Source organism: Ambystoma mexicanum, chromosome 9 (assembly GCF_040938575.1).
Source record: "Ambystoma mexicanum isolate Mex_15411 chromosome 9, UKY_AmexF1_1, whole genome shotgun sequence".
NCBI lineage: Eukaryota > Metazoa > Chordata > Amphibia > Caudata > Ambystomatidae > Ambystoma > Ambystoma mexicanum.
Window position 1 is genome coordinate 260260290 of NC_090931.1, and position 21863 is coordinate 260282152.

At 47.0% G+C, this 21863-nt stretch overlaps 1 protein-coding gene across 4 annotated transcripts in view; it reads left to right on the forward strand.

Moving 5' to 3' along the window:
- The window catches only part of SGSM2 (small G protein signaling modulator 2), a 1574436-nt gene that overhangs the window by 947693 nt on the left and 604880 nt on the right, over positions 1–21863 (forward strand). For 2 of the 4 annotated variants that reach the window (XM_069614582.1, XM_069614584.1), the window contains exons 9-10: positions 129–196; positions 17035–17198. In XM_069614582.1, the coding sequence (XP_069470683.1) occupies positions 129–196; positions 17035–17198 (232 nt within the window). The remainder of the gene's footprint in view (positions 1–128; positions 197–17034; positions 17199–21863) is intronic. The other 2 variants (XM_069614583.1, XM_069614585.1) reach the window with 1 other exon arrangement.

A 21863-nucleotide genomic window follows, 5' to 3' on the forward strand; every position in this document is an offset into this window, starting at 1 on the left:
TGTAGAGGTCTCCAGGTCTGAGCTAGGAGTGTCTCCTTACATTTGCAAGTTCTACTTCTGAGCAGAGCCAGGCTGGCCCAATGCTGCGCGACTCTAGTTGCTCACTGTGTGTTTTTTGTTCTTTTCAGTGTTTTCTGGGATTACGCTTTGGTGGTACCTATCAGTCAGATTGTCTGCATTCACTGTCACCAGAAGCGTGAGTATGAAGGTTATTTATCAAAATGAAATGTTTGCAATTCAGGCATTCAGAAGGCTGAGATGAGTGTGCATAGTCACACTTTCTTTCAAGCCCTTTGAACAAGCATGACATCTACTTGGTTGAAGGTGTTTGTGTGTGTGTGTGTGTGTGTGTGTGCAAGCATAACATCTACTTGGTTGAAGGTGTGTGTGTGTAAGCATGACATCTACTTGGTTGAAGGTGTGTTTGTGTAAGCATGACATCTAATTGTTTGAAGGTATGTGTGTGTGTAAGAATGACATCTACTTGGTTGAAGGTGGGTGTGTGTGTGCATGTGTGTGTGTGGGCGTGTGTATGCACGCAAGTGTGCGTGTGTGTGTGTGTGTGTATACATGTGTGTGTACAGTTTTTGACTAGGGTAGTCCACAGATCTCCCTCTATTTGCCCACAGACCCAATGAATGGTTTGCAGTCTACCATTGAGGTTAATGTGACCACTGGGCTTGATCACTGGCTGGGTCCGGTGGCTACTTTGTAAGTTCAGTAAAGGTCTTGGACATGACAAAATGCTCGGCCCGCAAAAGTAAGAGAGTGGAGAGCGGGGAGTCAAGTGGTCTACTGTGGTCCACAGTGGTGCTCGGTTGTGGCGGCTGGAAAAAGGGAAGGATCTTTACTCTAAACAGTAAGGGTACCCCCAGGGGTGGACTTGGAACCAAAAGTGGCCCTTGAAATAATTTTCAAAGTGGCCACATTTTCAGAAAACCCAACCCTTTTCCTATGAGAAAATTTGGAAATAAAATAGGTTATCACACAAAGGAGGCCCAGGGTGCAGAGGCCTACCAGGAAATCCCCAGAGTTCCATGTAGGCCAGTCCAGCCCGGGTACCCCCTTCGCATTCTGAAATAAGAATGTATGCACTAGCACTCAGAACAAACTTTGCACGAACACATACTTGAAATGGCTAAAGAGATGCCATCACCTGAGTCTCCACCGAGGGTGGCAACTATTTTTTATTAGCCCCGGAAGTGCCTCGCAAACACAAAGTTAACAAAATAAAGTAACCATTGGACATTGCTACAAGCCATGTCCACTGCCCGAAGCCTGTGCGTTTGGCAAAAAAGACAAAGTACTTAGATGCAGGCTATGCTAGTGGGCTAATTGAGTATTTTAGCTGCTTACCGACAAGGCTGAAAGCACAACCTTGGTCAAAAAGTTTAGTGGTTTATGTTTTCTGACATAACCCTGCAATGGTAAAAGTATGGTGACTAAGGCTCGTCTGAAGGCCTGCATCAGTCAAATTAGGCCATGGCCATTGAGGCAATCATGAGTTTTCCAAGCACCCAGGGTGGGGCCCAAGTAAGTCCCCAAGCACAGGGCATGGGCTCAGGCTATATACCTAGTAAGCTCACAAAGTGTTTCAGAAAGACTCACAGTGTAGAGCTGTCAAAACGGGGTTCCCAGGGCCGGTCTTTTTAAACACAGACCCTAGTTAAAGTAGCCACTGATCGAAGCCCCAGTTCTCTTCTGTTGGGGGGCCTGTATGCACTTGGAGAGGGGGGACGACCGACATCCACAACCTATATGAGCTACTGCTGCAGAACAGAGTCAAGAAAGTGGCCGTGGGAACAATGAAGGCGGGGCGAGAGGGGGGAGTGCGGGGGGGGGGGGGTGTTCCAGGAGGTACAGTGGCAAAGATCTAGAAATGCTGGATTGAGGCTTGTACAATATAACTTCTTGCATAGAACGTATTTGACTCATAGGAGAATACCTAAAATGAGCCCCACAAGACTGCATATGTGTCCTAAATGTGGGGCAGAAGATGCACACTTTCTGCATATGATCTGGCTATGCCAGACGCTTGTGACATTTCGGGGGGAAGTATTAACCAAAATGGGTGACATGGGAGCCTCTTGGATAATAGCATGGTGTGTCTGCTCGTCAGTTCACCAGGAGGAAATCTGTAAAACAATTGAAAAAAATGGTCGACCTGGTTTTCATGTTAGCCATGAGGCCTGGGGTTGTTTGGGTGAGTGAGGGGAAGTTCGATTAATTGGGAGGGATGTTCTGAACATAGGTATCTGCAGAAAAATTTGAGTGAAAAAAAACCGAGGCAGAAAATGGCGAATTTCTTTTATTCGAATTTTTTGACTTTTGAGAAAATTAATAGATGGGGAGTGGGGTAAGTGGATATATTAGGGTAGGGGGAACGTTGGGGGTGGAGGGGGTGCTCCAGCAGTTCCCCCCACATTTCAAGTCGAAAATTCGTCTGCATTTTCTGCCTCAGTATTTTCTATTCGATCTTTTCATGGACAACCATGAACATAGGATGTTTCTGTATTGATGATTCGGGAGCTACGACCTGAATCTGATCATGATGTTGATGGAAAAAACTTGATAAAGAGATTTAAACATTTTTTAAAGTAGCCTCTGGCCTGACCACAGGCTATGCCTAGTGTGCCTGTTGGGTTCTTTGGGGGTTCAAATGATGGTTCATGGTCTAAACTGAAGGTACTGCACCACTCAAAACAAGTAGTGGATATGCCCAGTGGGCCATTGGGTAGTTTGGTGGCTCTCAGGAAAAGACCAAAGCCCTGCATCAGTCAAATTAGCACTGGGCATGCCCAATGGGCTCATTTGGTGGTTCTTGGGCTTCGGGGTGAGGGACAAATTAGAAGTAGAGTTTTCTGAGCTGGGCTGAAAGCATGCAACCCTGATCGTTGGCTGGGACCCAAGTACTGTGGGTTTACTCCAGGTGTGCTGGTACGGTTTCTGGTGTTCTCGATATGGGACATTTAAGCTTATCCCTATGTTGTTGAACTCAGTGCAAGGTAGGGACCCCTTCTCAGGGTGGGTGGCGGGAGCCACAGATCATTAGACAAAACCCTCATGCCACCTTTGCCCTCCTAGAGTTCTACCACATGACAGGTAGAGCTTAGTTCACTAGAGACATCTGAGCCTTCTGGGGTTCATGGAAATCTGTTGTGTAGGGACTGGCACCTCTGGACGGTTTCTGGGTTCCTGGAGCAGGGACAGCAACCCAAGGGCATCTTTGGCACTCCTGGAGCTCGAATTCGAAAGTGCCATAGCCTAGCGACCCAGAGGAGTCAGGGAATTCTCCTTAGCCTCACATGGTCTTGCATTGGGTAGGGACCACCACCTGGAATCGGTGCTTAGAGCCCAGCTGCAAGGTGCGTGTTGTCTTCCGAGAACTCCATCCCGGATCAACCTGTGAGCTCAGCTGGCTGTACATTTGGGCTCCATATTAACCCTCCCAGACTCGAATCCAGGAAAAGGTGACCTATCTCTCTCGTTATATTCTGGGTGATGGGGTGGGAGGTCAGAGCGGACATGTTGAACCTCCTTTTAATCAGACTGGAGAACAAATTCTAATGGGCACTGTTGCAGCCAAGGGATTGACAGACAACTCGAAGCTAATTAGGCTTTACAGGGCCCACCTAGTGGGGTTCTTAAGTGAGTTAAATGTGATTAAACTCCTTTTAGGATCCTTCCCTCTTCCAATCAGATTCATTTTTGGCAGTAAAAAGTGTCTCACAATCTCTGGGGTTTATGTTGTCTTGAATATGTTGTCTCTCCTTTGACTTGTCAGGATGTGAAAGTAGACCTCCTGGAGTAGTTGGTTACCTGGTACCACCCACCCTGGTGCCGTGGGTCAGCCGTACATTAGACCCCTGGGTTATCAGGAGTCTCTTCTCCCTTGCCAGTGGAGGGCAGGGGGGGGTGGTTTTTCTGGTCGATCTCCCTAACGTTCAGGAGTATTGTGAGGTCTTTCCACAACTGATTATTTAAATTAGTATGGCGAGTTTTGTGACTCCCTATCACTCCCTCTCTCTTCCCCTTGCCTTGTTTCTGCTCCTCCCCTTCTGCCTTCTATTCCACCCGTCCTTCCTTCAATCCTCCTCTCTTCTTGTTTCTCTCTCTTCCTTATCGCCTTCTCCTTGCTCTGCTACATTCTCTTTCTCTCACTTCTCCTCTCCCTCTTGCTTTATCCCCCTTTCCTACATCCTCTGTTCTTTCCTTTACCCATTCCACATTATGGGGTTCTTTCTACTCCCATCTAACTCTACCTGCTCTTATTTATCTGCCACCGGTCCTTTGCTCTATTATATTTTGTTTCCCCTTCTCTGGCAGTCTGTTTCTTCCCTTTTCCTATTCAGCTGTCTCTGATATTTTCTATGTCAAATTGACCATCACTGACCTTCTTGCTCTCTCCACTACCTCTAACTCTCTCCATCTCCTCCCTTCCTTCTTTTCCTCCTCCAGTCAGCCTCCTCTGCTATCCTCTGTCTCTTCTCTCCCTCCTTATTCACTCTTTTGCAAGCAAGCATGTCTCGTGGTTAGACAATGACGTCGTGGATCACAGTTTTCAAGCCTCTTGCAATTGGCAAACGGCTCTACTGCCAATGTTATTTTAATTAAGTACACCCTTCAACCTCTTGGATTTATTCTGCTGACCTTTTCCTCTGGCACTGCCTTTGAGGGACTGCATCTCCGTTTATTCACAAATATAAAGATTTCACATTTTCGACAGGTGGAGGACCCCAGGAGCCTCAACAACTGGCCCCATAATTTACTGTTCAAGAATTTCTCGCCAACCCGCTGCCTTGTATGCAACCAGTCTTCATCTTTACTCGGTCGTCCATGGACGCTCCAGGGCAGCGGCCCTGCAGACTACAAGGATCTTTTATGAACTCTTTCTCAGATTCGGCAAGAGTGAGAGTTTCCCAAGTTCCCAAGCAGTTCCCAAGTGTTAAGTACACACGCCTAAAGCTGGATGGGGATTGGAGGTCCATCCTATACCTCCCCTGGAGCTTGCATCACATAGCTTGTGGTGGCCTCCTGCCCCAGGGTCAACCCAGTCCCATCCTCTACCCTTTCGTGGCACTTCATCGCAGCCCTCATCAGGATCTGCAGAGGAGGCTGATCATCTGGCCAAACCATTTGGGCCACATCATGTCACTGATGTCGACAAATGTTGTACAAAACCCATAAAACCTCCAAATGGAGGAAAACACTATTGAGCAATAACTCAGTAGTCACCCAAAAACATTTTTTACTCACCCCATAATACATACTATGACATGATATGGCCCAAATAGTTATGTTGTCCTAGTTTCTTGACTCTGTTTAACCTGTTCGTTTTTGGCACCCGATTCCATTTTAGGTATTCTAAGGATTGGACATTTTTCCCCAATTTATCTGGCGAGCAGGGGCATTTCCTTGTTAGTGCATCATCTGACCGAATCATTCTTTGCAATAACTCCTCAGTTGAGAGGCCTGGACTGCGCTTCTTGTGATTCCCTGCCTCGACCAGAGTCATCTCTTGGCTGGGAGGAGCTCCTGCAAGATGTTGGAACTCCTCCCAGGCTTACAGAGCTGTGCCCTGGTCTAGGACAGCCATCTTGAGTGCACCATTCTGTTATAATTATATGAATAATTATAAATTATGCGCGCACTGCGGGAGTCAAAGTCGATTCACTGCATCATTCAGTTAGAAGCACAGGAACCCAGGGTGCACCCCTATCGCCACGCCTGGCACTGCACCATGCAGTGAATCCCTGAAATGGCTGTGAAGAGCACCAACCGCGGTGGTGGTCATGGTTGTATTTATCTAGGCAGATGGCCCACAGGGATCAGAATAAAGCATCTTCTGCTGTAGCGCATTACAAAACCCAGAAAGAGCACAGTTTCTGTCCTCCTACCCACTCCGACGAGCCCTAAGGCCACATCAAAATCCAGGCCTCATGTTCTTCTAAGCACTATGAACTTAGTGTGGTTATGGAGCAGAATTGAAACCCAGGAAAGCAGAAGTTTTACATTTTTGGGAAAAGGTCGCGTGATTCTCCCTGAGATTAGAGACAGCAAGTACTTTAGCTTTAGCGCAGTCACTCCAAAGGCTTGAGCATATGGCCTTGTCTTTTTGGACCGGTATTAAAATGACCATGCAATATTTGCGGATCTTACATTTTCAGGAAAGGTTTTGCACAAGCAACTGTATAAGGCAGTACGTGCCAGATGGTCAGTCCATAACCGTATACTTTGTGCCAATGGCACTCTATAAAGGTGAGCTTCTACTTAAGAAATGAGCACATTATGTTCTAGTTCAAGCTGCAAGTTGTGCTGCAGTATTGTAAATCCACTCCCCATATGAAATTGCGTGACCGTAGCAGATAGGGACCTTTACTGCAGTCAAGAGGAAACGCCAAAGTGGCTGGATCCCAGAGAGAGAGAGAATTATACGATTGGCGAAATCCATAAAGTCCCTTGAAATGAAAGGCATAAACCATATATACAGCCTTCGTTTGGGCAACAAATGAAAGTTCAGAGAATCAAACACAGTGTTGTAAACGCTAGAGCTGATGTTCCTAAACCACTTGTGATCCCGCGGGGTCCGTTTCCATTACTTATTAGTCTGCCACTGGAATTTCAAAAGGGGGTGGCGGGAACTTTTGCAAATCACTCCACTTATGCCTTCCAAGTAGCAGTATTACCAGCACAGCTTGATCCCACCCAGCTCTGCACGAAATAGCAAGCAAATAATGAAGACACCTAGATGCTGAGCCAAAGGGAGAGGAGGCGGAACATGGTGTGTCTAAAGATCTCTAGTCTATACAGTTTTTCAGCTCTTAAGGGGGACTGGGTGAATGTTTCTTTAAGGTGGTGTGCTGGTCCCACAAATTATGAAATGAGATTCAGTAGGTGCACAGAGCCCGGCAATGTATTATTACAACCGTTGCAGCAGAGAAGGATTAAAGGACAATGGGTGCAAACTATAGGAAAAGGGTTGGAAAAAGCCTAGAGGTTTAAAGAACGCTAATTGAAACACAGAGGAAAATCTTGGAAAACACATGTCAGGATAGAGAAGTAACTGAAAGTCAGTTAAAAGGAGGTCTAGGCTAATCAATCCAGTATCCTTAGTCCAAAATTCTAGTCCATATTTTGCTCCTAATAGTTTTGGGTGCTCAGTGGCAGGATAATCAGTAGTCACAGAGTCTTGATTTTTCGTGGCCCAGCACACTTCTTCACTTGGCATTGTCAGACGATACCAACAATGTGGAGTCCTTTGGATCTTTGTTGCCTAGCAACACACTCCTATCAGGACACAACCTATCTAGGGCTAAGCCCATGTGGATTTTCTTTTTTTTTTTTTAAACTTTTATTTATTCAGCTCGGTAACACAGATACAGGTGAGTAGACATAAAGCATACAGGATTAAAGTCGGTCAGGTAGTATGAGTACACACAGTTTGTATAAACAAAGTATCAAGAGGAAAAAAAAGGGGGGTCGATACATACACATGTGAGGACCTATGGGGGGTCGGACCATACACAAATGAGGGAAAATAAAGAAAAGGGATCACAAGGTCAGCATGGGGGTGGGCTAGGTGAGGGGGGGAGGAGATACGGAATCCGAATCAGAGTCAGTGGCAGACATAAATAAGCGAAACTGCAGCCAGATATCTCTGGGCCTGGAACGGGTGGGTTGTTGTATCGCCCAGGCTTCCTCCGTGTCGTAGGCCCACGTCACTGCCCTGAGCCATTGTGCGTGGGTAGGGATGGAAGGCCTAAGCCAGCAAAGCAGAATTGTACGCACAGCAAGTAGCATGCAGAGGCCGGCAAGTTTTCTGGAGTCACGGTGGAGGTCGGGGAAGTCATGGAACAAACATGTCATTGGGGATGGGGAAATGTGGAATTCAAGGATAGAGGACATAGTAGAGCACACTGAGGTCCAGAATTGAGCAAGTCGGGGGCAAGACCACAACATGTGGAGATAGTCAGCATTCTCACATGCACATCTAGGGCACCTGGGGGAGGAGTCGTTAAAAATATGATGTAGTCTGGCCGGAGTGTAGTGGTACCTGTGGAGCACCTTGAATTGAATTAATTTAAATCGGGAGTTGAAGGAGACATCCCGGGTGCGTGCGCACATATGAGCCCAGCGCTCATCAGTCACCTCAAGTCCAAGATCGATCTCCCACGAGCGCCGTAGTTTGGAAAATGTGGGGGGCAATCTGGATTGAAGAAGGGTGTATAATCTCGAGATTTTGCCCCTCAAGGGGGCGGGAGAGGTTAGTTCAGTAATTGCAGGTTCGTCGGGAGGCAGCGCTGGGAAGCATGTGTACTTGTGCTTGAGTACTCTACGGAGTGAGGAATATTGAAGCCAGACAGAAGGTCTCTGCCTGAGAGAAGCCGGGAGGTCAGGCCACTCGATGAAGATGCCTTGTTCAAATAGGTCACGTAGCAGTTCATACCCCGCCTCGGCCCAGGAACGAACTACGGAGGGAGGGACCCGTGGGACTTCAGGAAGAAAATTCCAGATTGGGAGATTACCATGAAAGGGGTGAGCGATGCCCAGTATCCGCCACGATTTGGACAAGGCCAGAGATGTGCATGTCGCTGGGTCCATGGAATCTAATATCATAGGCATAGGTGTGATTACAAGAGATCGAATGTCGCGGTCGCTGACTGATAATCTCTCAAGCCTAACATGGGGGGGGGGATCTAGGGTAGTGAACCAATGCGCAGTATGTTGGAGTTGTGCCGCTAGCCAGTACCTAAGAAAGTCTGGTGCACCAAAGCCACCAGCTTCCATGGGAGCGGAAAGAGTCTTGAGTTTTAGGCGGACTGCACCGGAGTGCCAAAGGAAAGAGTTTAGGGTACGAGTCAGCGTTTGGAAGTAGTCTGTTCCCGGCCACTGAGGAATATTGGCAAATCTATATAGTAGTTGTGGAAGTACCACCATCTTCAGAACCCCTATCCTGCCCGCCAGTGAAATCGGAAGTTTGTCCCAGCCCTGTATTTTTACTGCAAGGTTGACTAGGTATGACTGATAGTTTTCCTCCAGGACCCGTTCGGTGTGCCTGGACACCACGACACCTAAGTAAGTAAATTTGGTTTGAGCCCATGTGAATCCCATGGTGTCGGGAGGTGGAAGTGTGCTGGGAGTGAGCGGGAAGAGGGTTGATTTGGAACAATTCACCGTGAGACCAGAGATACGACCAAATAGGGCGACATCTGCCAGTATAGGGGCCAGATTGACCTCAGGGGAACGGATATAGAGGAGAGCGTCATCAGCATATAGAGAGACTATATCTGAGGAGCCAGCTGTGCGCAGGCCCCTATGGGAATGGTTCTGGCGCAGCATGTCAGCGAACGGCTCCATCGCTACGGCGAAGATTAAGGGTGAGAAGGGACAACCCTGTCTAGTGCCCCTGGCAATGTGGAAGAGAGGGGAGCAGCGGCCCTCGGTGCGGACCCTGGCCACTGGGCTGGAGTAGAGCAGCTTAAACCAGGTGACAAATGTGGGGCCAAATTTGCATTTGTCAAGTACCCGCCAGAGGTAGTTCCATGAGACCGAATCGAAGGCCTTTTGCATATCGAGGGCCGCGGTCACCGCATGTATGTCAGGGCTCACTCTACTTATAATGCTGAAAAGACGTCTCAGATTCAAGGAGGTGGAGCGGTTCGGGATGAATCCCGACTGGTCTGGATGAATTATGTGTGGCATGAAGGGGATAAGCCGCAGAGCGAGTGACTTGGCGTAGATCTTAACATCACAGTTGATCAATGAGAGCGGTCGATAAGAACCGCATTGGGTAGAGGGTTTATTAGGTTTTAGCAGGACTGTGATGGTGGCTTCGCGGAGTGAGGGGGGGAACTGACCTGCCTCCACAGACTCCTCCCATAGTGCTGCCAGATGAGGGAGCAGGAGCGATTTAAAGTGTTTATAAAACTCGACAGGTATACCATCCGAACCCGGGGACTTGCCTGAAGATAGGGAATCTATGGCCTCCGAGAACTCCTCAGGGGTGAGGGGGCTCTCGAGGGCTCCGATAGTGGCGGGAGAGAGGGCCGAGAGGGGGAGTTTGTCAAGATAAGCATCTATTTCGGCCGTAGTGGCAGTGTCGGAGAGAGCGTACAGAGATTGGTAAAAGGAGAGGAATTCGGCATTGACATCTCCAGGGGAGGTGGCCAGGGTTCCATCAGGTCTCTCAATTCCGGAAATAGGTGAGGCGCCGAACTCCCGGCAGAGAAGTCTAGCCAGAAGACGGCTGGGGCGTTCACCCTCACCGTATCTTCTTGCCTGACCGGGGTTATCAAGAAACCTTAGCTCGCGGTCCGCGAGCGAGCGGAAGGTGTCCAACTCCGTGCCAATTAACGCAAGGGTTTCCGGGGTCGGATCCAAAGCGTACTGGGCCTCCAGTCTAGATAATGTGGCCTCGCTTACAGCGATTTCCCTCTGGATTGTTTTGAGGATGCCATTCTCCTTGGAGAGAGCGATGCCTCTGATATAGACCTTGAAGGACTCCCATAGGGTGGCATGTGAGGGAACAGAGTTGGTGTTGATCTCAAAGAATTCCTCAATTGCCGAACCCATCTCCGAACAAAAGACCGGGTCGAGGAGAGAAAGCGGTTTCATTCTCCAGTGCCTGGTCCGATCCCGGTCCAGGCCCCAAGACAGGGTGACAGTCACCGGGGAGTGGTCCGACAGAGTCCTAGGGAGAATCGCCATATCAGTCACGGTCTTTATTAGATCGCCAGATAACAGCCATCTGTCAATCCGGGAGAAGGAATCATGGACCGAGGAATAGAAAGAATAAGAGCGGGAGTCGGGGTAAAGGAACCTCCAAGCATCAAACAGGGATAGACGAGGAAGCGAGGAAAGTGCGGTGTATGCTGCTCTGGAGAGTTGACGAGGTCTGTAGCCGGATCTATCAAGATCCACGTCGAATATCGTGTTAAAGTCACCTCCCCAGAGTATCGGGATCAGGGGGAAGCCTACTAGGAGATTTATGAGATGTGTATAAAAGTCGGGGTCGTCAATGTTAGGGCCATATATATTGAGTAGGATAATTTCCCTGTTTTGTAGAGTACCATGAAGAAGAACGTACCTGCCCTGGGGATCGATTAGCGTAGTAGTGGGGACAAATCTAAGGCTCCTGTGGATGAGGGTCATGACTCCGCGGCTCTGGGTGGAGTATGTAGTAAAGTATCTTTGTGGGCCCCACGCTTTAGCGAATTTGTCACAAAATTCAGTGCATGCATGCGTTTCCTGAAGGAACAGGACCTTAGCCCCGTGACGTTCGGCCTGAAGTTGTAGTAGTCTCATCTTCTTGTGGTTTCCTAGCCCCCTCACATTCCAGCTCATAAACGTCAAAGGGTCCTCACTAAGCCCTCCCGTAGTAGCCATCAAAGAATACGGGTGGATGGAAGTATGCACCCCATGGTCGACGCCCCGTGCGGGCAAGTCTGTATCGCCAATGGGGTCGTAGTATATCGGACTCAACCTTCCCTGTGAACACCAAGCTTTTTTTAACATGAAACCCCATACCCCCCTCCCACATTCCTCCCCCAAACGGAGGGATGATCACCCTATAACCCAACAACAAAAACCAGAACAGTGGCATCAACGCCTGGGGGGCCTGCGAAGTGGCCTGGCGGTAATGCTCCGAACCTTGAGGCGATAGACGGATAACAGTACTTGCCCGATACTAATAGCGATGCTAATAGCGATACCCGTTCAAGAGAGGTCCCGTGGGGGAAGGGGCAAACATGGCAAACATAATACAGATCAATCTGTCGGGGTAAGCCGACTATATAGTATAAGAACAATGTGCAAGAAGCAGTGTCCTAAGCAAAGAACAACAAAGATAGCAACTGAATTAGTTATCGGTGCAGCCAAGTGTTCTCGTCGGATCCACATTAGGTAATGACAGAGTGCCGACGGACCAGATGAGTACTGAAATAGGATAGAAAGGTATCCGCTGAACAGATGTCTTAGACTATGGTGTGCCGGTGATGGCATCTGCTGGCATAGTACTTCAGCCGGGAAAGCGTTCATCTATGAACCTGGAGGCCTCCTCGGGCAGCGTAAAAAAGTAAACGCGGTTTGCGTGTTCAACGCGTAGCTTAGCGGGATATAACATAGAATATTTCACCTGTAGGTCGCGTAGTCTCCTCTTCACTGCCAGGAAGGTCTTACGTTCCCGCTGGACCGCTATCGAAAAATCCGGATAAAGATGGACCCTGGCCCCGCCTAGGAAAAGGTCTCCCTTGGCCCTCGCCGCTCTAAGGAGAGTGTCTCGGTCCCGAAAGTTTAAGACCCTGGCAATTATCGGGCGTGGAGGCGCACCAGGTTTGGGTTTCGCCATGAGGGAGCGATGGGCCCGCTCGATCGCAAACTGCGGGGAGAGTTTCGGGGAATCGAGGAGCTGAAGCAGCATACTCTCCACGTAGTCCTCCATAGGTTCCTGTATACCGTCTTCCGGCACCCCGACAATGCGGAGGTTGTTGCGTCTCGAGCGAGATTCCAGGTCCTCGTTCTTTTTCTCCACTTCGGCAACTCGGGCGGATAGTGTGGAGACCTCCGCACGGAGGGAACCCAGGCCGTCCTCGGCAGTGCTCACCCGCTCCTCAATTTCGGTCACCCGACCATCGGTTCTCTCCATGTGCGCTTTGATGGAAGATATCGTGCCGTTCATATCGTCCAGCTTGCTATGAATAGTGGTGAACCCCTCACGGATAAACTCCAACATCTTCTGGGAATCGGGTGATTCCGGTGTGGGCAAAGTGTCCTGTGATGATGTCTCCCCCCCGGGGGGGATCGAGGGTTTTGCGAACATGTTGATGGAGGATTGCTTCTTGCCGGTCCGTGTCGACATGTCGCCGGTGTAGGGATAACCCCACGCCAGACCGAGGAGCGGGTATGTCAACCCCCGCAGGATCAAGGAGGCCGAGAAGAGGAACCCAGCTGGAGATCAGGATCCTACATGAGGTACAAAAGACCAGTGTCGCAGTTGTAGGGGGGCAACCCTATGCGTAGTCGATGGGTCGATGGCACTCGGTATGGGTCGTTGAGGGCAGGCGGAGAGAATCAAGGCGCCGGATCAGTAGCAGTAGTAGGTCTAACGGCCGGATGGATCGACCGTCTCCACGACCGTGGCCGAGGCGGTCAGCTCTCAGGTGGCTGAAGGAGGGGAGAGGAAGCAGGCCTCCAAGTTCCAGGCGGGCAAGGGATAGGGCCGCCGCTGCGTAGTGGGCACGAAGAACATCAAGCCAGGGCCACTCACCCCCCGAGACAAGAGAGTGAGGCCCCTCCCCCACACAGTAGGCCGCAAGCCGCGGAGCTCGAGTAGGAAGTTCTGGAACCAGTATGGGGGCCGTCGGATGTCCGACCCCGCCCCTCACGCAGGGGTCTGAAGCTCCGCAGTAAAGAGGGTCCGGTGACCGAGACTCGCCCGGTAGACTACCAGACCGGTTAATGACCCACTCCGGTGGTCGGCTTTGCGCTGTACCGGGGCAAACAGGAGATTTTACAGCTAAAGGGTGCCACACGGGACGGAGCGATGAATCAGGCGGCCATCTTCGTCAAGCGCAACAGCGCCCCCTTGCCCATGTGGATTTTCCTCTTGCCGTAGGAGTTTCCTGAGTAGGAATTTTTCCCCCCACTACCAGGATCTTTGTCAGCTGTAGTCATTACAGCAGCATCACTTCCATGCCAAAGGCTACCCTCTTGGATTTGAACCCTCTACATCCTCTGGTCAGATTTTCTGGGTCAAAGCTTCTCTATAGCTCTGGTGACTTTACAGAATCCATCAGGACCTTTGACAGCGCTCCACAGCTAGAGAGACTCTTGTGCTCTCTAATTGCAGGCCTCAGTAATTTAAGCCCCTAACTGCCCTCTTGGGATTCTCGCCTGCTTTGCAAGATTTGCAGCAACCACTGAGATCTGGAATAATGCCTACAGTAGGTCTCAAGTTGAGCTCTCTCACAGGGTGTCCTACTTGGCTTGGCCATATTCTGGGTCTCAGTTCTCCCACCCTGGCTTCTTTGACTTGCCTACTGGTTCCTCAGCTTTCTCAAAGGGTGGGCTCGTTGGCCTGGCCACCACCTGTGCTCTGGCTTCTGTCAAAATCTGGGCCCATCATGCTCTTTGCTCTATTTCCTTGAGGTTTACATGCACCAGGTCTCTCAGCTCTTTCACAATGTGGTCTATTTGGCTTAGCCACCATGGTTGTCTCTTTCTGCTTCTCTCTTTCCTCGCGTTGTACTGTCACCAACTCTCAGGAGCACTGTCCTATCTTCCTCACAGTCTGGAAGGCTTTAATCTCTTTTTGTTGTTTGGCTTTGGCACTCATAGAGGCCAGTGGTTGGTGAGTCTGTCTCTGGCTTAGTTTATGGCTATACGTTTGGCGCATGCCTAATAGTTCTACCTCTTCCCCTTCTATCATTCATTGCGGATTGTACCACCTTCTTTTAAGATCCACCTGTCCCCTTCTTAGAGCTCCTTCAAACCCTGAGACTTAGGTACCACACTTAGGGTGATGGCACACACATTCTGTTGCATGTCAGTGGACCTGACCACGAATTTCCATCACTAACTCGTGACTTGGAATTATTAGGTCCATGGATAAGGGGGGAGTGGCATTGACTTGAGTTCCTCCAGAACAGAGGTCCTCCTTTTGGGCCTCCACCATCTGCTGGACAACCTTTCATGCCTTTCACCTTATACATTATTCAAAATGTACTGACTAGGTCAGAAATGTTAAAGTGATCTGGGAGTCCAACGCAGGCTTGGAGTCCCCAGGTAGGGCAATTGTGAACAGCACCTTCTTTAAGCTCAGCCAACTAAGGCATGCCCTTCCATTTATACCAAGCAATCTTCACCATGTCATGGTGGGATCCTTAATCAACTCCAAGCTTAATTATGCTAAGCTCATCTACTCAGGGATTCCTGCCCACGGATCCTCTGCCTTCAGCCAAGCCAGAATGCAGTAATCTTTTTGATCTTTGGCTGAGGTAAGTTTGACCGCATCCCTTTTCTTCACAGACAACTTCACTAGCTTTCCGTTCAAAACAGAATTCGTTTTAAGATTTCCTGTTTGGTTTTGATGTGCCTCTACAACCTAGCAACTCCGTCTCTGTTTCCCTTTTCATTGCTGTCTTTCTGCAGTGTCTCTTCTGCAGGCTTTATGTTCACAACCAGGCGGCATTTCCCCAAGCATTCTACCTCCTGATAGGCCAGGATGTAAATGGCTGTCTTCTTTCAGAAAGGTTGTGAAGATCTTTCCATTTCAATCATTTAGCTTGGGTCTCCCAAGTGTCTTTGGCTCCTCGCTTTGCATTGAGAGGCAATTTAGTTTGCTTGGTTGACTCCATCTGTGTGTTTTAAATTCCCTAATCAAATCAGTGAAACAAATCAATCCTCCCTGTGTCCATGCCCATTTGCACACTTAAGGTCAGGTGTATGGGGTTCTATAATGTCCGAATTCGGACCACACGCTGGTCCCCTTGGGCTGAGGGCACAATGAATGTGTTGCCATCTTGGAACCAGGCACTGGCATTCTGGTTGATCAGTGGTCCAGTGTTCAGCCTGCAAAGGCTGCGAGTAAGCTTTATTGTTGGGCACCATTCCGTGATCCGTTTAGGGGCTTGTGCACAGCGGATCACTTATTACAGAGTCCCGCTGTTCGTCTGGAATCAGGAATGGGGCTCAGAGCTCTTTACAAATGTCCCGCGTGTGTTGTAATAATGGCAGAACTGTCTTGGAGTTCATTTAGTCTGTGTTTTGCCAGCCTCATATCACTCCCTGGTATAAAAGCAGCGCTGGTAACTATCATTCTTGATGAGAAAACTTTCTGTAATGGGAGATATTAGAAGCTAGAACCTTATTTGTTCTTCCTGGAGTGGCACCCGTCCCTTCCTTCCTTCCTAGTATGCAGAGATGGCAGAATTAATTAGCTTTTGAAGTCCCATAGACTTCTTCATCAGGTGGTGCAGAGTGATATGATTGGTAAAGAAAGACTCACAGGACAGTTCTTTCTCAAAGCGAAGAATAGAAAAAGAGCATTGTAAACGCCAATGGCTGAAGGAACGGTATTCATGGAATGCAGGTGTGGATTTGTGTCTCAACTAAAAGACCATGAAAACTGTTGAGAGCAGTGAACCCTTATGAAAGTTTGAAAATTGTCCACATTTCTAGCTGAGAGCGTCACTCTATGAAAGCAAGCTTTTTCAAAAGCAATTGTTGAATATGTTATATTTTTAAAGTTAGACAGTCTTCAGTGGGTCCTAGTGATTTCCTAAAAATTACTGGCGTAATTCTCCACATTTTTTACTAACAGGTCCATTTTAAGAAAACAAATCTTGTTCCCATGTGTTTGTAAAATGCAATATGGTTTCAAAGTTAGGGGCAGGCAGTCTTGAGGTGATTATTTAGCAGTGTCTGTATTGCATTTTCCTCACAGAGTCTAAAAATGTGTTCTGCTCATCTACATGGCCCCATGACATTGTAGCGATCTCAAAACAGCTGCTAAGGTTCTCTGGCTGGTATACAACATGACACTAGAAAATATGCTCTTGAGGTTTAACTGGTGCCATTCCAATGTTACCGCAGTTGCCTCCAACTTCACAATGCTTTCCTGGCTTACATATAGCATGTTGCCATGATTGCTGGACCTGGGCTTAAACATGGCCATTGTGTGTCATGAAACCTGTATCTATGGTCAGAACTTTTAGGTTAAGTATACTTGCACTCCCACTACCATGTGTGGTAATCGAGAGGTCACCTTTAAAATCCATCACCAAGAAATCCTGCCGATACTATGTGAAGAGGTGACTGTGTGATGTAATGGATATAATATGTGTGATTTATATGATAGAAATGGCATTCATTAGACATTATTATTAGTCGAATAACACTTTCTATATATACTTGAAAGCATTTAGAAGCCTGAAAAACATAGTAAACCTTTTTTAACCATAGGAGATACAATGGTATTTCATTTGAAACACTGCCAATTAAGAATGTGGCTTATCCCGGCTTTTCTACCCACTGTAGCAGAGCATGGAGGCATATTGGTAATGGTGAGTCAGGATGGGATCCAGAGGCCACCCCTTCACTTCCCTCCAGGGGGACACCTTCTTGCCTTCCTCTCTTGCCTAGAAAATGGACTGCTACCACGAGGGCAGCTGGAGCCACCACTCTGGACCCAACGGGGAAAGGTAAAATGTTTTGAGCTCACTGGTTTAAGATGTTTATCTTTTTGACTGTTGTATACAATATGTTGTTATGTCTTTTATTCTGGGGGACACCTGATTGATGAGACACTGCTCTGGTTCCTTCTGTAATATCTGGTTTCATCATCATCATAATTCAATGAAGTATTTTCCCGCACAGAGCTCTCATGATCACAATTGATGCAGTCCAAGAACAAATAACACGATTTAACTAAAATTGCAAGTGTAGAGTGTAAAAGAATTATAGAAAAATATAATGTGATAATTCCTTCAAATGATGACTTAAGACCAGATATGAATTTTAAAGACTTTATTTAAACAAAGTTTGTCAGGGGATCTGGATTCTACAAATTTGTCTGGTCACAGATTTTTCAAGTGCTGTGTTATCTATGGCAAGTAAATAGGAAAACATTTTGACGTCTGCCCATGAAAAGATACCCCACTTTGCCTTTGCTCAGCCACCCTGCTCCATATAGCAAATCCAGGAAAACTGCAAAGTGAAAATTACCTAGTTAAAAAGGACAAGATAAAAAATTAATTTTAAATCAAAGGTCGTATGATAAGTATCAATGAAGAAGTTAAAAAGCAAACACAGCAAAATAAGTGTTAGAAATTCAATTTTAAAAATTGATTTCTGTGCAAAGCATTATGTATTTAAAATAAACTAAAAAAATATGTATTGTGAAAGGTTAACAGCTGACGGTTTAAGAGACAACTCAGAAATATTTAAAAGTTCACCATCCGTGTTATTCTTTTTACACAAAGTAATCATTCAGTTTGCCTGAGCCTCAAGGGATAGGGTTAGGCAACATACGCAACACTTTTGGTATCCCTTAGATTCCTACTAGGGCCGTGGCCCTCAGTCCTTCCCTCTGTCTCCCTCAATTGGATCTACCTTCTAGGTGGACAAAATGGTCACTTGCAGTCTCTTAAAATTATATTTTCCCATATGCTTCTTTCTTCTGTCAGTGTCTTCCTTGAGGATGTGGCAATGTAGCCAAGGTCAAATATTGGCCCTCCTCAACTCTTGTAATGGGTATCTCACCAGGTACCATTAAGTCTTTCAATGGGCCTCAGGAATCCATCAAAAGGTGGCTAGTTGGACCATGCGGTACTGTCACCTTTCCCCTCTTGGTTAGACTAGGCAAACAAGCTTCTCAATTTGATTGGGCTAGGCTCCTGAGTTTTCTTCAGGTCAACCCCCTCCACCAGTTCAGAAACACCCTTCTAGGCCAGCGTGTGAAGGACTTTGTGATCTTTGCCGTCCACTGCAGGTTGCCTCCCCTCACTCTTCTCTAAGTCCTTCACCCCTTGTTCCCTGATCTTCCACTGTCTCCTGCTTTCTGCTTCTCCCTCGCCCCACTTGTGCCAGGCCATCTCTGTTCTTTCCTTTCTCTTGGCCATTCTCCACCTCCTTCCTTTGGTCTTTTCTTGGATGTATTCGGACATTTGATTTATTCCTGTTAGATTCTGAATGCTTCACCTCTTATTTCCCCTCCATGGTTGTGAGAACCCAAGAATTCGCAGTACCGTGAATCGCAAGGGAGTAGCATTCCGTCTTCCCGATACTTCATCCAGGACACTACAAAACATCAAGATCTAGCCATCAGGGAAAAGGCAGTAGGAATGCAACAAATTCCCTTCCAGGCTACAAATTAAACCACAATAATTAGGAATAGTGCCTATATAAATTAACAATGAGTACTTACATCTGTAAAGATTCCTCAGAGAGAACTAGCAGGAGCAATAGCTCTATGTAGAACCCCCTCTACCAGTGATGACTTGAATCCAGAGATCAGCGATGCCCACCCTGTTGGGATGCTATGTACAGTAAATCTGATAATGCAAGGAACCTACCTGAACAGAACAAGGGCACCCCTACAAGAGAGTATCTGAGGCCAAGAATCAACCCCCACAGTACAACCAATAGTTTGGGTAACTTGACTTGAAGAAGATCCGGCAATAGATAAGGTACCAACATCCTGTTTCCCACAATCTGGGAATATAGAAATCAGGCAAGAATAATAGTCAAGCATAATCCAAGCACTCCATTGCACAGTATAAATGTCAGAAGTATCATGCATGCAAAATACCAGACAATACCAGAAACATAATCTAGAATACTGGTTAGTTGAGTAAGCAATGGCTCAGGATACCAGAAGATCAGCTAAGCAGATGTGGAAGGAATGGGACATAAATGCCACTTCAACCAAGAAACCTTCTTTAGAAGCGGTGTGTTGGTTTACAGGGTGTTCCTTATACCTCCAGCCTGCCCATACCATCACTGACTCAACAAGCATCCTAGAGCTGCAATGATTGTCCTGATTGTCCTGACATTGATATATTCAGAGCTGGTAGGTAGTATATCCTTCTATGACCACTGTGCTCCATTACACACCATGGTCATTGTCACAGTAAACGGGCAGTGGAGCACAGATGGCTGTGAGAAGTGCTAACATTGACATAGTCCCCTGCAAAGGTGTTGGTCCCTAAAGGCACTTTGAAAGTAGACGGTGGAAACACTCAACCAGATTGGGCACATGGACTTCTTGTGAGGCTTAGAGTGAATGATCTTTGGGACCATAACCCCTCCATTGAACTCACCTCACGGAATGCAGGAGTCAATAATCTTATGTATTTGATACTCCTCACATCAATGTACCAAGACCGGCATAGGGCAACAAGGAAGTTTTGCATAGGCAGGACGTGGTTTCATTAAGGTAACATGGTAAACATGTTACACTCCATGCCTCAAGAAAGGCCAGGTGGAAATGTACTGATTAATCAGCTGGTTCTTGGTGTAAAGGCCAATTTTCTTTATTTTTTTTATTTTTTTATTTCATACAGTTTAAATAAACTTTTGAAATACATACATCACTTCCCACAAAAAATAATGAATTCTTAGCTAAGATCCTCGCTTTTACAATAATGAAGTAAAAAAGCCAAAGTGAAATTCAAACAAAGCTGCTAAGGATTCCTACACCATACTTATTATCAGAGGAGACACTTCTCTGCATCCAACTTAATTTGGAGTTATTCTAGGTACCTCATAAGCGCTAAGGTTTGTTTTTTACAATCACTATTGTGCCTTTGGCACCACCAGTCCTCACTACTGTAGGTCGTACATTTGTCCATTTCTTTCCCCAAGTAGAAAGTTCTCATAGTTCTTAGGTGCGGACAAAAGAGGACTAGATGTTTTAGATTTTCTTCAGTGTGATTGCAAAATCTGCAGTTCATTTTATCGGCGTGAATCAGTCTTCTTTGAATCAAGATTTCTTTTGTTTCAAATAGGTTCAGCCTGAATTTCAAGTACAGCTTCCTCAGGCGTTTACATGGCCACATGGTCATATAATTGGAAATTGCATTGACTCCTTTAGCTTCCATCGGCGCATTGGCCATACATTTATGCTTCGATCTTTTATCCACCGTCTCGATCCAATCTAATTGTAGACGTTTTTTCTTCACTGCATTTGGGTTGCCCCATAATGTTTTTTCATCAGTGGACAATTGGACAAGGATATCTTTACATTGCTGTCTCCATGAAGTTAGGGCGGACTTCGGTTCTTGAGTTTCTTTAGGCTCCATTAGGACCTCGAAGGGTGCTAATTCAGCTTCCTCGAGCGTCTTCTGGTATAGGGACAGTTTGTTCCACATCAACCTTGCATGTAGTGAGGAAAGTCCCACTTCATATAGCACACATGCGGTGGGGAAACTCAACGGAATTTGTAAGATTTGTTTCCAGAACTTACTTTTGCATCTGGCCCAAATCTCCGACGAACACCCAAACATACTTTCTGCTCCGAAAGTTAGGATAGGGGACACCTTACTCTTATAAAACCTTATTATCGGGATATAAGAGAATTTCCCATATTTTTTTTGTGTAGAGTCAAGCCTTGCGATGTTAGCTGTTTGCAATTGCTTGCGATCTTCCTCATCATTGGTTAATCGTTTATGTTTGAGTTTATCATTGTCCCCAAGTATCTGGTGAGAGTTACTTTGTTCAGAGCTTCCAACCCCAAAGTCCATCTCGGCTTCTTTGTCTTTGGCTGTCGACCTTTCCTGTTTTCAAGGACCAGTATCTCTGATTTGGCAACATTGGTCTCTAGGCCAAAGTCCTCGATGAACTGTTTTAGAGCATTTAACTTTCTTTGAAGGCCGTTCGGTGTTAAGTCTAAAATGACCATGTCATCGGCATAGAGGATCCAGCTGATATGTTTCCCGTTTAGTTTTGGAGGGAATGACACAACGTCATCGAGAGAGGTTCCTACTTCTGAAATATAGAAGTTAAAGAGGGTAGCTCCCAAAGGGCATCCTTGCTTCACTCCTCGCTCAGTTTTGATGGGCTTGGTTAAAGGCCAATATAATGGTATAGCAATTTACAAAAACCCCGGAATGTGAAGATTCTCTGTGGACAACTGTAACACTCTTCAAACTGTAAGGGGGAGCAGGTTGTCTGGATTTGTCCGCATAGGTCTTTGTACCAGTTTGTGCTTGCTGCAGATGTCATAAAGTCAAGGACTGTTCTTCCTAAATGTGATGTATACAGTACTGAGCCTTTGGCATGGAGGTGCGGTGAGGGGTCCCTGTTGGTGAGACCCACAGGTGTTTATCCTACATAGTATAAAAAGGGATCACTCCAATAGCCATAGC